The 11,973-nt window shown below is 45.2% G+C and overlaps 1 protein-coding gene across 1 annotated transcript; it reads left to right on the top strand.

Annotated features, from left to right (window-relative positions):
- The first annotated feature begins 4,989 nt into the window (after window positions 1-4,989).
- LOC136846893 (alpha-(1,3)-fucosyltransferase C-like) lies at window positions 4,990-6,090 on the top strand. Its single transcript, XM_067118146.1, has 2 exons — window positions 4,990-5,517; window positions 5,905-6,090. The coding sequence occupies exons 1-2, from the start codon at window positions 4,990-4,992 to the stop codon at window positions 6,088-6,090; spliced, it is 714 nt and encodes a 237-aa protein (XP_066974247.1).
- Window positions 6,091-11,973: the final 5,883 nt, after the last annotated feature.

An 11,973-nucleotide genomic window follows, 5' to 3' on the forward strand; every position in this document is an offset into this window, starting at 1 on the left:
CTCCTCCCCTCTTCTTCTTTCCCTTACCTTTCCTTTTGGGGGAAACAGGTTGACAAAAGGGACCCTGTGGTTCCTTCCGAGGAGGCGACGAAGAAGGGGGCTGGACTTTGCCCCGAGCGACCGTTGAAGCACCAGACTCCTTCGGGGCTGGGGTGTTAGTTTGGGTCGAGGGCTGGGCTGCAGGATGAAAGGGATGCATGACACCTTTCGTCGCTGCTTGGTGGACAAGGCAGTCATGTTCATCGGCCTTCCGTTTGTCTACCGCAGCATCCACCTCCCCCTTGGGGAAGAGGGAGGTGGTGTCCAGGATAGGACCATTTCACAACGATACTGCGGCCTCCGTACCTAGAGACCTGGCGATCCGGGACAGCACTGCATCCCTTCTCTTCAGTAATGGGTTAGCCCAGAGGTTTGCTGTCTGGTGGGCGAGGAAGGAAATAGCCTTACCCCCCAACTGGCAAAGACTCCTGAAGGTCGGATCCTCACCCTGAGTAGACAAGGCTGCGATCCTCGACAGAGCAAAGGCCCAGTTGTCAAGCCAAGGCACCGCCTGGAGGGCCAACAGAGCCATGCCCTCCAAAGCTCTCATCTCTGCTTGCGAGAAAAACGCATGTTCCGCCAACAGCTGAGCCGACGTGGCACTGGGTGCCAGGCGAGTCAGCCCTGGTTCCACGACCTTCATCTGTAGCCCGCCTTCAGACAGAACGTAATATTTCTTCTGTCTCGGGAGAGGGGGAGGCAATAACTTGGTAGCTCGAGACGAGCGAAGTGATGACGACTGTCCAGAGACTAAATCGTTCACCTGATTGAGAACGCTGTCCGCCAGAGGAGACCACGGGAGGCCAAGAAAGGGCTTGGGTTCCCTCCTGGCGATGTAGAACTCCTCCAGTCTTGACGAACGTTCCCCAACGGGGTTGGAAGCGGTTCCTCCAGGCCATTGTGCTGACGGATCAGTGCCACGACCTCTACGAACGCCCTCTACATCTCCGGAGTGTCAGGGTCTCTCAGTAGGGGGCCCTCTGAGAGGCGGTCATCTGGGAAAGCCCTACCGTCAGGTAAGCCCGAGATCGATCCCTCATCTCTGTCCCGCACTACGGAAGCGTACGACCTCCCGCTCGCGTGGAGCAAAGGAGGCCCAGACGCCCCTGAAGCTGATTGCCCTAGAGCGTCAGCTTCAGTAACTCGACTGACCCCCTGTTTCCTCCCGGAGAGACCCGAGGAAGTCGTGGGGATTGGGGAGACAGAGTGAACAATACCGTCGCGCCCGCTGGTATAGCCAGTGGCGGTGGTGGACTCCGCATGGTTCCCTCCCTGCAATGGGAGGTCGTGTGAGGGCCCGGGCGGACTGTCTCGTAAGGGTGAGAGACCGTCATGACGATCAGGGGACGGCGTCCTCGCAGCATGTGGGCTGCCATCCCTACCGTCCAGGCGTGTTCCGGCTTTCTTCAGTGCCGAGAGGGATGAAGAAGGCAGTACAGGAAAATTCGTTGACATCCCAGACGCTCCCGGGGGCGGAACGTCCTTGGTCACCCTCCCCCCTTACCTCTATCCAACCTGGACAAGGGGGACGGATTGGATGGGGAAGAAGCACGTAGGTTTCTCCCCTTCTCCCGTTCCGCGCCTGAGCCCGTGACGGAGCTCTAGCCCGCACGATCTCCCAGAGGGGATCGTGCTTTCGGCCGTACGCACTTGGTAGACGCTGAAACAGACCCAGTCCGGGAGGATGGAGCTCCCGAACTGCGCGAGGAGGGTACCGAAGTGCCCCTCCCGGCGAGAGAACCAGCAGTCCGTTCCTGAGGCGGGGAGATCACTGCCGTAGCAGAAGGAGTCTTATTAGAGGGAGGGGGAGCTGCCCTCCCCTTCACAGCCCAGTTGGACTTAGAAGATGAGGGGAGAAGGTGGAGAGGAGGAAGACCCCACCCTTCCCTTTCCAGCCCAGTTGGGCTTAGAAGAGGGAGGGGGAGAGGAGGAAGAAGACGAAGACGAGGATGATGACGACAAAGAGTAGGAGAAAGAAAAAGAAGATGGAGACGGATGGTGAGTCCACTTCTTCCTCTTCTTCTTCGTCTTGTCAATCAGGGATAACACCGCATCCCCCAGCATACCGACAACAGACCACTCGGGGTCAGCGGAAGCAGGGGTACAGTCTGAAGCGGGAGCAACAGACCGAGGCGGGTCTCTTGGAGAGCGTCCGCTGTCGGGAACGATCGGTGCCGCAGCAAATGCCTGACGATCCAGGGTGGGCACAGGTAATGGTGGAAGCAAGGCGGGAGGAGTGAGTGCGTAACCGGGAGGTGGCAGAGTGACTGAGCAGACCAGAACGGCCAGTGTTGACACTGTGATGGCAGGGGTAAGGACTGTGCCATATGCATTATGCATCCCCACCGAAGTCACTACGCTCCTCGGCCGCACAGCAGAAATGGTGGTGGTCGTGAGAGCAACCACCGTGTAGGTAGTGGGGGAAGGGGGCAATACCCCTCCCCGCCCTACCGAGCTGATGTGATCGAGAAGCGAGGACAAATCAGGATTGCCAACCTTCCCGAGTGACTCCCACGCCCGACTCAAACCCAGTACAAGTCCCAAACCTGCGGGAGGAGATAAAGGCAAATAAGGTCCCCCCTCTAACCCAGAGATAAGAGATTCCGGGTGAGGGGGGGAGTGCAGGCTAGGTCAGCCGATCTCGCCTCCTCTGGGGCTGCAGATGCGGGCACAGGGGAAAGAGAGACAGGTTCCGTCAGAGGCAGTACGGGGAGGCCACTGAGACTCAGATAAGATGGAGAGGGAGTGACCACGATGGGCGTCGAAGGGGACAAAGGGATCCCCTTCGACGCCTTGGAGTCCTCCCTTCTATATCTGGGCCTACGCAAGTACCTATCCCACTGCTCAGGGGACCAGAGCCTACACTCATCACATGGTACATCCACAGAACAATCAGGGGAATCCTTGCTCCCCTTACGACACTTCAGGCAAAGGGAGTGGGGATCCAAGTCTGCAGAACAGCGGAAGGTGCCACATTTTTTGTCTTTACCAGGACAAATTCCGGCGCCAAGGCTTGTCTAAATCATGGGTTTGCGAGGGGTTAGCCATCTCACAAACACGCACAAATACACAAGATCACAAACACAAAAAGGAACAAACACACTGTGAGGTTGTAGCTTTCGCAGCCAGGAAATGAACAGAGAGCACAGAAACACGTCCATCCTACACAAGGCCAGAAAGAGAACTCAGTAGATTTAAAAACCATCACACTTCCAAACCTTACCTTTATCTATCAAATGGGCTAGGACTAAATATAACTGAAAGTTAAGCTAGATGTCAACCGCACTATAAATCGCTGTGGAATTCACCTGCTGAAATTGCCTCTTTCTTTATTTTCAGGTTTAATTTCACAAGAGAAATTATGAGCAAGGCTAAAAAGTTCTTTGTTTTCTTATTCGCATGTGTACTGTGCGAACTAAATCTTCATCTTTTGTATCACATGTTTCATTACATTTCGACTCAGCCCTCGAATCATTTTATTGGCCCTCTGTATAATGGTAAGTCACCGTTCATCTGTCAACCTTCGACGTTGCCTCATACCGCAAGCCTCTTTTGAATTTATACTCTGTAAGACATCCAAATTTTTACAAAGGCAAGACATTAGCAATGGTTAATCAGTACCAGTGAGAATAATGCTTGTGTTTGTTCACTTTCTGTCATTTTGTTTTTTAAGTTAACGAAAGGAATTCTTTTGTTTAGATAATTTTTCTTCTTCCTCTTCGACTTCTTTTCCAGACTCTATCCCGGGGCCATCAGCTGTATTTCGAGATGAAACTTTCGCGCCAGTGATGGAGCTCTTTCGAAAGAAAGCTGTGGGAAAGCTTGTTCCACAGTTAACAAGGTATTTATTCCTAGCCTCTCCTAGAAACTGCTATTATGTCCATTATCATTATCATTATTATTTTTATTGAAAGCGACTAAACAGTGTGTGGAAAGGACGTCATTGATACTTAGTCTCATTTTACTTTCTTATTTTGTTTCAGTTTCCCTTTGATTCCATTTTCAAATATTCGTCTTTCGTTAAATTCTATTTTCATTTGCCGCCTTCTTCCTCTTATTCTTTATTTTTTCACATGAATAACGAATTGGCCTTTTATGGAATCATCCAAATCTTCCACACAGTATTTTCAACTAATCCTCCTCCTGTCTTTCATATTCTTGGTGCGCTGGTAGCACGCCATGAGACCCACTTCGGCTCCCACCCCCCTCCCCTCCCCTCCCCTCCCCCTGCTGTATTTATTCCAGTCTCATTATTGTTGCAAAGAGTCAGTCATAATGGTTCCTCTGCCCTCAGATTCAGGTCGGGGTCTGTGCCCCGGGCACTGCTGTGGTCACGTCCCTCCATGGGGAGAGGCTATTGGGATGCCGCGTTCTCCCAAGTCAGGAAAGGGGAATGTCCTCTGCCCTGTGAAATCGTCTACGACGCCAAAGAGGTGATTTTCATATGAAATTTTTCTGATCCGTTGCTTGTTTCTTCTCAAAGCTTTTGTGATATCGGGGAAAGTTTATTTTTTCAGTCTCATAGGGTCAGCTTTGCTTTCCCCTGAGTTAGCAAATAACAATGCCAGTTGTAACAGTTCTTAAACAAGTTTTTAATTGCAAATTGCATTAGACTGGTAAGTCAATTAAACAACTTGAGAATGAATTGATATATAGTCGCGATAGACTTTATCCATTTATCAATTCTAAGTTCATTTTTAAATAATAACTTTACAACCGATTCCCAGTAGTCTCCATTAATCTACACATCAGTTTCATTTCCAGAGGAATGCTACGGACGCCATCCTCATCTACCTGAGAGGCGCGAAGGATTTCCAGACAGTCACGGCGGACCTGTCTCCCCGTGACCCCCGGCAACCTTGGGTCATGCTGACCTTCGAATCGCCGCCTCTCTCGAACAGCGTGCACAAAACCCGATACGAAAACTACAACGGCCTCTTCAACCGCACGATGTTTTACCTCCGGGACTCCGACGTCGTGTTCAGCCACGGCTTCGTCGTTCCCAAGGAGGACACGCATTTCCTACCCAGGTCGTGGGTCATCCCTCCGGCGATGGAGGCAGTGAATCTCACGAGGAAGGTGGCAGTGACGTTCATATCCAACTGCAGATCTGTGTCGAAGCGTCTGCAGTACATCAGGAGAGTTCAGAAATACGTACAAGTCGACGTTTACGGACGATGCGGGAGTCTGTCGTGCGGCGGGTCGATGTACGTCGAACACATGTACAACACGACGACGGACCCGTGTCTGAAGGTCGCTGGCGAAAGTTACCTCTTCTACTTCGCCTTCGAGAACAATCTCTGCAGCGAATACGTCACGGAGAAGGTCTACAATCTGATGCATTACCCCGTCGTTCCGGTGGTGCGAGGCTCGGCGAATTACTCGTCAGTCCTGCCTCCGAATTCTTACATCAACGCTAATGACTATTCGCCAAAGGAGCTGGCAGAGAGATTGCTCTACTTGAAAGATCACCCTCAGGTAAAGTTCTCTCTCTCTCTCTCTCTCTCTCTCTCTCTCTCTCTCTCTCTCTCTCTCTCTCCACTCATATAGAAACTGATATAAAATGTAATATGTTAAGAATCATAGGTCAATTATGGTGCCAGAGCATGAATCTGCATTGTAGATATACATACCACCCCTACAAGTACTTACGTTGCTATTAATAATACATACTTGTATACATATAAATCATATGAGCGATATATCAATGTTAGCAGTACCTATCATTTTCATATTTCAGAAAATCTACAGTAATTCGATGTTTTTTAAATATATTTTGAGCACTGCAAGAGCAGGAAAATCAATTAGGAAGGAAGACGTATTGCGAACAACCAATAATTCTATTCTATCTCACTGATTGTACAGGAATACGAGCAATATTTCGAATGGAAGAAGTATTATCAAGCTTCAACGGTCGGTGGAGTGAGAATTATGTGCGATCTGTGTTCTCGATTACACGACCCGGAATTTTACGAGCACAAAGTTTACGAAGACTTCCACGACTGGTTCGTTGGGAAGTCACGCTGCGTGGCTGGGATGGAGCTGCGATGACATCTGGAGGGTCTTCTGAAGCCTCTGGGTTTATCATCCTTGTTAACTGAGTCCTCTGTTTTTTCTTTAATTAATATAACGACTTCCCGTAAGTTGTTTCATAACCTGAAGCTTGTGCTGCCATTTAAAGGTGCGTTTCCAACGATGCGACCTTAGCTGCACAATTAGAGCCACGCGACTACAGTAGCCCATTAGGTCTAGAGTCCTAGACCTTGGTAGCCCATTCGATTTTCAGTAACCCGACTTTGGTCGCTCCAGTTCGTCAGTTTCATGTCGGTGTCATGGCGGAAGCACCTGAGTTGCTCTTTTATCTTCTCAAAGAAGACAAAGAGGAAAGTTTGACATTATCGGATCAATCAAAAAGAAATGAACCTCATCAAACTTATTCAGTGACATACACCAAGTGAATTCAAAATATTCTGATTCAGAGACATCTTTTGAAGGATGATTTGGTGTTCAGAAAATTTTCTCGTTTCGGTATTGAACAATTTAATTACATCTCGTCAATCATTGGACATGGCCGAACAAGGCAATCCTTTGGCCTTATAAAACCCCCCAATGATTCCTGCTGAGAAACTAAGACTAACTCTAAGAGTGTTTCATTTTATTAGAAGTTTTTGTCCACACTTTATCCCTGACATTTGCATCTTTATAATATTAATTTCTTTTTTTATCATACAGACAACTATGTATGCGCATTAGCCCAATCAGTTTTAAATCGTCCATGTTTGAGAGAAAAAGAAAAACAACAATACTAATTGGAATGGCTGTTATGACTGGACTGCTACCAGGCTGGTTGGAGCAAGGTCTAGGGATAAATCTTCAGGTCTATATCATACCCTTCGGACAGTGGAGATAAAGGTCCACTCCCCCCTTTTCTCTGCATTATGCTAAGTTCACACACTTTGTATTAAGGCATGCATGCCCACGCACAGCGGAAAATTGTGAAACGTGACCACAAGCGAGATGAATAAGCCCCGCCCAACTGGATACGTGACATGGGCCGATGTGCGTAAAGCAAGCGTATTATAGTGCACCGCAAATGTATGCACTGCATAAGCATGACATAACGCTTACCGGAAGTGGCCCGACAAGCGGCTCCACAGCCAAAAGTACTGGTGGCAGAGTACGTAACACTGACGTACATATACCGTATGTGTAACGTTGTGCGTCACTGAGTTACGTCAGCCTCACGTTGTCCCCACGTAGGGCACGCAGGACGGTGGAGAACACGTTCAGGATTCTGTTACTAGACTATGTAATCGTTGTTTTCTAAAACATCTTTTCTTAGTGGTAATCGACCCTTTTGTCTCGACAGTTCATTCATTCATTCCTTTCAATGTTCATCATCGTTTGTCTGTGTGTATATGTGTGCATGTGTGTGTACAGAAATAAATGTTTGATCTCTGATGTGATAGCTGGGAATTCCGTTATTTTTATCATTTCTTTTTTATATGTCAATCTCATAGGGCTGTGTCTTATTAAAAAACACAGTGATTGCATCACATAATATCTTGATGACAACTGCTACATTCATACTCATGATTTTATCAGGATTAACCATATTTAAAAATTTCACCTTATTTGTTATATATGGAAATACAGACACAATCAGTTTGCTTTATTTTCATAGCTTTTTGTGTTATCTTATTAGTATGATTCCAATTAATATTCAAAAGGTTTAGAAGCTCAGAATGAAAAGAACATTGTTGTTACAATATATTTTAAAACATAGTTATTTACAAAAGTTAATTAAACCAGAGTTGGAAAAGTATTCACTCAAAATTCATTACTGAACACTTACCAATACTTTCATTATTGCTACAATACATTGGCCATTTATGTGTATTTTGCTCTGTAGTCCACTTGCGTGTGGTATGTTTTGAAGCAGTTGTTAGGATGCAGCCCTGGATTATTAGGGCAAGTTTCGCAGTAATACGTAGTTTTGTTTTTCGACCACCCGGCCCATTACGGTCACCTCAAACGGCGCAGTCACGAGCCTTCATGCTGAGAGAATATTTTTCATCGGCTGAAGGCTCAGTGCGTTGGCAGGAGAGCATGATTTAGTTACTTTCCTGTATACTTTATTGTTTAACTCACTGTATTTACTTAAATGTCTGTTCATGCATTTAGTTCGAAACTTAATATTTGTGTTGTAGTTATTTTGCCCCTTGTAATAATTACTTAACACTGATTCTTAGCTGATATTATAATTCTATCTTTTTGAAAGTACCTTCTCTCCAATATTTGTTACATTGTATATGACTTGCTTATTTTTTTTCTGTCGTAATTTTGTTTCTTTGTCCATATGTTGCATATAGTATTTTGGACTTATTTAAAATTCAGTAATGTATACTTAGATAGTCTTCTCAGGTTCATTTTGCCCTCTTTATTTGTGTACTTATATTTGTGCTAGTTAATTTAATTAAAGATATTTTTCAAATCCATGATATATTCTCATCAATACTTAGTAATTGGAAAAAGGATAGAGCCAGACATGATATTGCAAATATATATTTATCTAATATAAAACACAAACATACATATAAATATAAGAAAAATATACAGCCATTCATACAAATATACATTACACATGCATACAATAAATATAAGTACTATGCACACCCACACATACATAACAAATAAACTTAAAATTAAGACTGAAAATTATTCAGAAACGTGGTGTCGATTGACCCACAAGTGCGCCGCCTGCCCCTTTTATCCCAGGTCACAGCATTGCCAATTCATCTCGGATGCGTGCAGTGTGGCACGATTGCAGCATCTACTCCCACGCCATGCGAAGACCCACGCGGTGCAAGGCGGGAACCCTGGAGCAGCGTGGGACCACAGGTAAGGTCCTAGCAGCCACGTGGTCTCCATGAGGTTGGCGCCAGGCTGTGCGGGTCGGACCACATTAAATGACAATTGACGTGGCCACCCACACATGGTTTTGAACAGGCCGTAAGGTTCGTGGCTCCCGGCATGCTCGGGTGGTGCATAACGGCTGTGCCGCATACTGGCGCACTTACATAGCATTTACGGTACATTTACGTTGTATTTACGTACTTACCAATTTTCTGACGTGCGTGGGCATGCGTGCCTTGATACGTGAATGTGTGAACTTAGCATTATCCTCGGCGTCACATAGGATTAGCGCAGCCCATGTGCGTGTAGACTGACCTTTTCTTTAGACCTTGGGCTGGAGTCATACATCTGGATAAGCATTAGTAGAGTCACTTCGGTTGAATGACTGTAGACGCATCATTGGAAATGGTGCCATCTAATATGATGAAAAGGAGTACAAATTGTGAGCCGCGCATCTGCCAGCGTTTGAGTCTCAGCACATGACACGCAGAATGAAGCAGTTCTTTATCCTGCTTGGGAATGAGTTCTTTCATTTCCCAGGATTTGACCATCGACGAAATTTGACTTCAGATATCGTTCAAGCAAGCAAATGCCGAGAGTGGGATCAAGGATACTGTAGGCCTAGTGGGTAGTTCTTTGGTAGGCATTTCAGCGGGAATACAACCTAACCAGATTTGCCCTAACCTCACCTAACCTCGGATGCCATGCCCTAACCTGGTACCTCCCTCCCAACGCCACTGACTTCCCTGAAGTAGGGTCAGGGATACTGTAGGCCCAGTAGGTTTTTCTTTGTTAAAGATTTCATTGGGGATACGACCTAACTAGATGTATCTTAACCTAACCTAACCTAACTTCAGAAGTCGTGCCCTTGCCCGGTACCGCCCCCAAAACCCCCCTGACCCCCACCCCCCTGAAGTAGGGTCAGGGATACTGTAGGCCTAGTAGATATTTCATTGATAGGCATTTCAGTGGGAGTGCGACCTAACTGGACTTACCTTAACCTAATCTAACCTCGGATGCCGTGCCCTAACCTGGTACCTTCCCCCCCACCCCCAACACCCCTGACTCTCTTGAAGTAGGGTCAGTACTGAAGGCCTAGTAGGTATTTGTCTGGTAGGGATTTCATTGGGAATACCACCCACCAGACTTACCTTAACCTAACCTAACTTTGGGCGCCATGCCTTAATTTGGGCTGGGTGGGGAAGTTTGATGGCCTCTGTCTCCCACCCCCCAGTATGCAGTGACCCCTCATTCTGTTTCTAACCCGTTCAAGGAAGCAGGATGTAAAATGTAAAAAAAAAGAACCTTTTACATTTCCCGTTTTCAAACAATGCATGATGATAGATGAGGGTATCATTTTTCCGAAATATCAATATGGACCTTCATTCATTCATTTTTTTTCATTTACGTTTTCATATTTGTCTTTGGTCATTTCACTAATCCCCGTCATATTTTTCCTATATCTCCATGTGTATCTGTTATTCTTTTCTCCCATCCACTGACTTTTCTTCCCTTTTTTCTGCTTTGGGGCGTTGGATCATTTGTGGGGTCGTCGTGATACCTTAGACTTGGTCGATGGCCCTTCTCCAAGGAGAAGGGGTTAATAAATACGTGATGTGGACCTTTGGACTATGACTTGCCGTGGTCAGCCTCTATTATATGAAGGTAGTCGAGCATGTGGGTCCACTGTATAGATTCTGTATGCCCTACAACAATGCTTACTACACGTTTTTTCACTTGTTTTGGCATACATTGCGTTGCTGTAACTTGGACGACTTCAAAAGGTAAATAAAATGTCATTCAGAGACTTGTAATTTGTTAAAGATAGAGATGTAATAGAATGAAATTCATTATTTCACAAATACTCGGGGAAAATTGTCAAAAATATTAAGAATATTACTTGCACGCGATATCTAGATACAGTATATTTCATCTTTAATTTTAATTAATAAATTTGCTGAAAGAAATTATTATTATTATTATTATTATTATTATTATTATTATTATTATTATTATTATTATTATTATTATTATTATTCAGATGATAAACCTATATCCATATGGAATAAGCCTATAGAAGCCACTGACTTGAAATCCAAGTTTCCTAAGAACATATTGTTCATGTGAAAGAAGTAACAAAAGATAATACGAAATACAGAAAGAAGAGATCAGTTTTTTAGAAAAAAAAGATGAATTAATAGATTAATAAACAAATAGACAAAAAATGTAAATAAATTATTAAAATACAATGTGAATTTTTTTTGAGCTAGTAATGCATTGCACCTTCGCTTGAACCTTGGAGGTTCTCCTTGCACAACATCCTCAGGGAGACAGTGCCTCAGTCCAACGGCGTCAGGATTAAAAGACCTCTGAGGACTTTCTTGAACAGTGAATAAAGTGCAAAGAAAGAAAAATAAAACTGAGAAGGCGGTTATATTTCCTTTTGTGTAATTAAAAATAAAATGCGCCCAAGTTTCTTCAGCGCAATCGAGTTTTCTGTACAGCCGCTACAGCGTATAATCAAGGCCACCGAAAATACAGCAGGTCTATCTTTCGGTGGTCTCGGTATAATGCTGTATGAGCCGCGGCCCATGAAACTTTAACCACGGGCCGGTTGTGGCTGACCGATACCTATGCTAGATGCACGATCATGGCTAACTTTAATATCTTAAATAAAATAAAAAAACTACTGAGGCTAGAGGGCTGCAATTTGGTATGCTTGATGATTGGAGGGTGGATGATCTACATACCAATTTGCAACCCTCTAGCCTCAGGAGTTTTTAAGATCTGAAGGCGGACAGAAAAAAGAGCGGTCGGACAGACAAAGCCGGCACAACAGTTTTCATTTACAGAAAACTAAAACCATTATCCTCTGAGAGTAATCGTTTTCAATTACCGCGTAAAGGTAAAAGGATTTACTAGCACCATAAAATCGATAAAAAGAGAAACAATTTTCACTAGAAAGTTGAATCATGTGATAACGAAACCTTCGGAAAGCACTTTGTTATTCATTTCATT

This window comes from Macrobrachium rosenbergii, chromosome 16 (genome assembly GCF_040412425.1).
Source record: "Macrobrachium rosenbergii isolate ZJJX-2024 chromosome 16, ASM4041242v1, whole genome shotgun sequence".
In the NCBI taxonomy this organism is placed as follows: domain Eukaryota; kingdom Metazoa; phylum Arthropoda; class Malacostraca; order Decapoda; family Palaemonidae; genus Macrobrachium; species Macrobrachium rosenbergii.

Excerpts from the sequence above, each read along its gene's own strand:
- LOC136846893 (XM_067118146.1), top strand. The coding sequence starts at position 4,990 with ATGTTTTACCTCCGGGACTCCGACGTCGTGTTCAGCCACGGCTTCGTC. Across the intron at positions 5,518-5,904 it reads ACTTGAAAGATCACCCTCAG|GAATACGAGCAATATTTCGA; the intron begins GTAAAGTTCTCT and ends CTGATTGTACAG.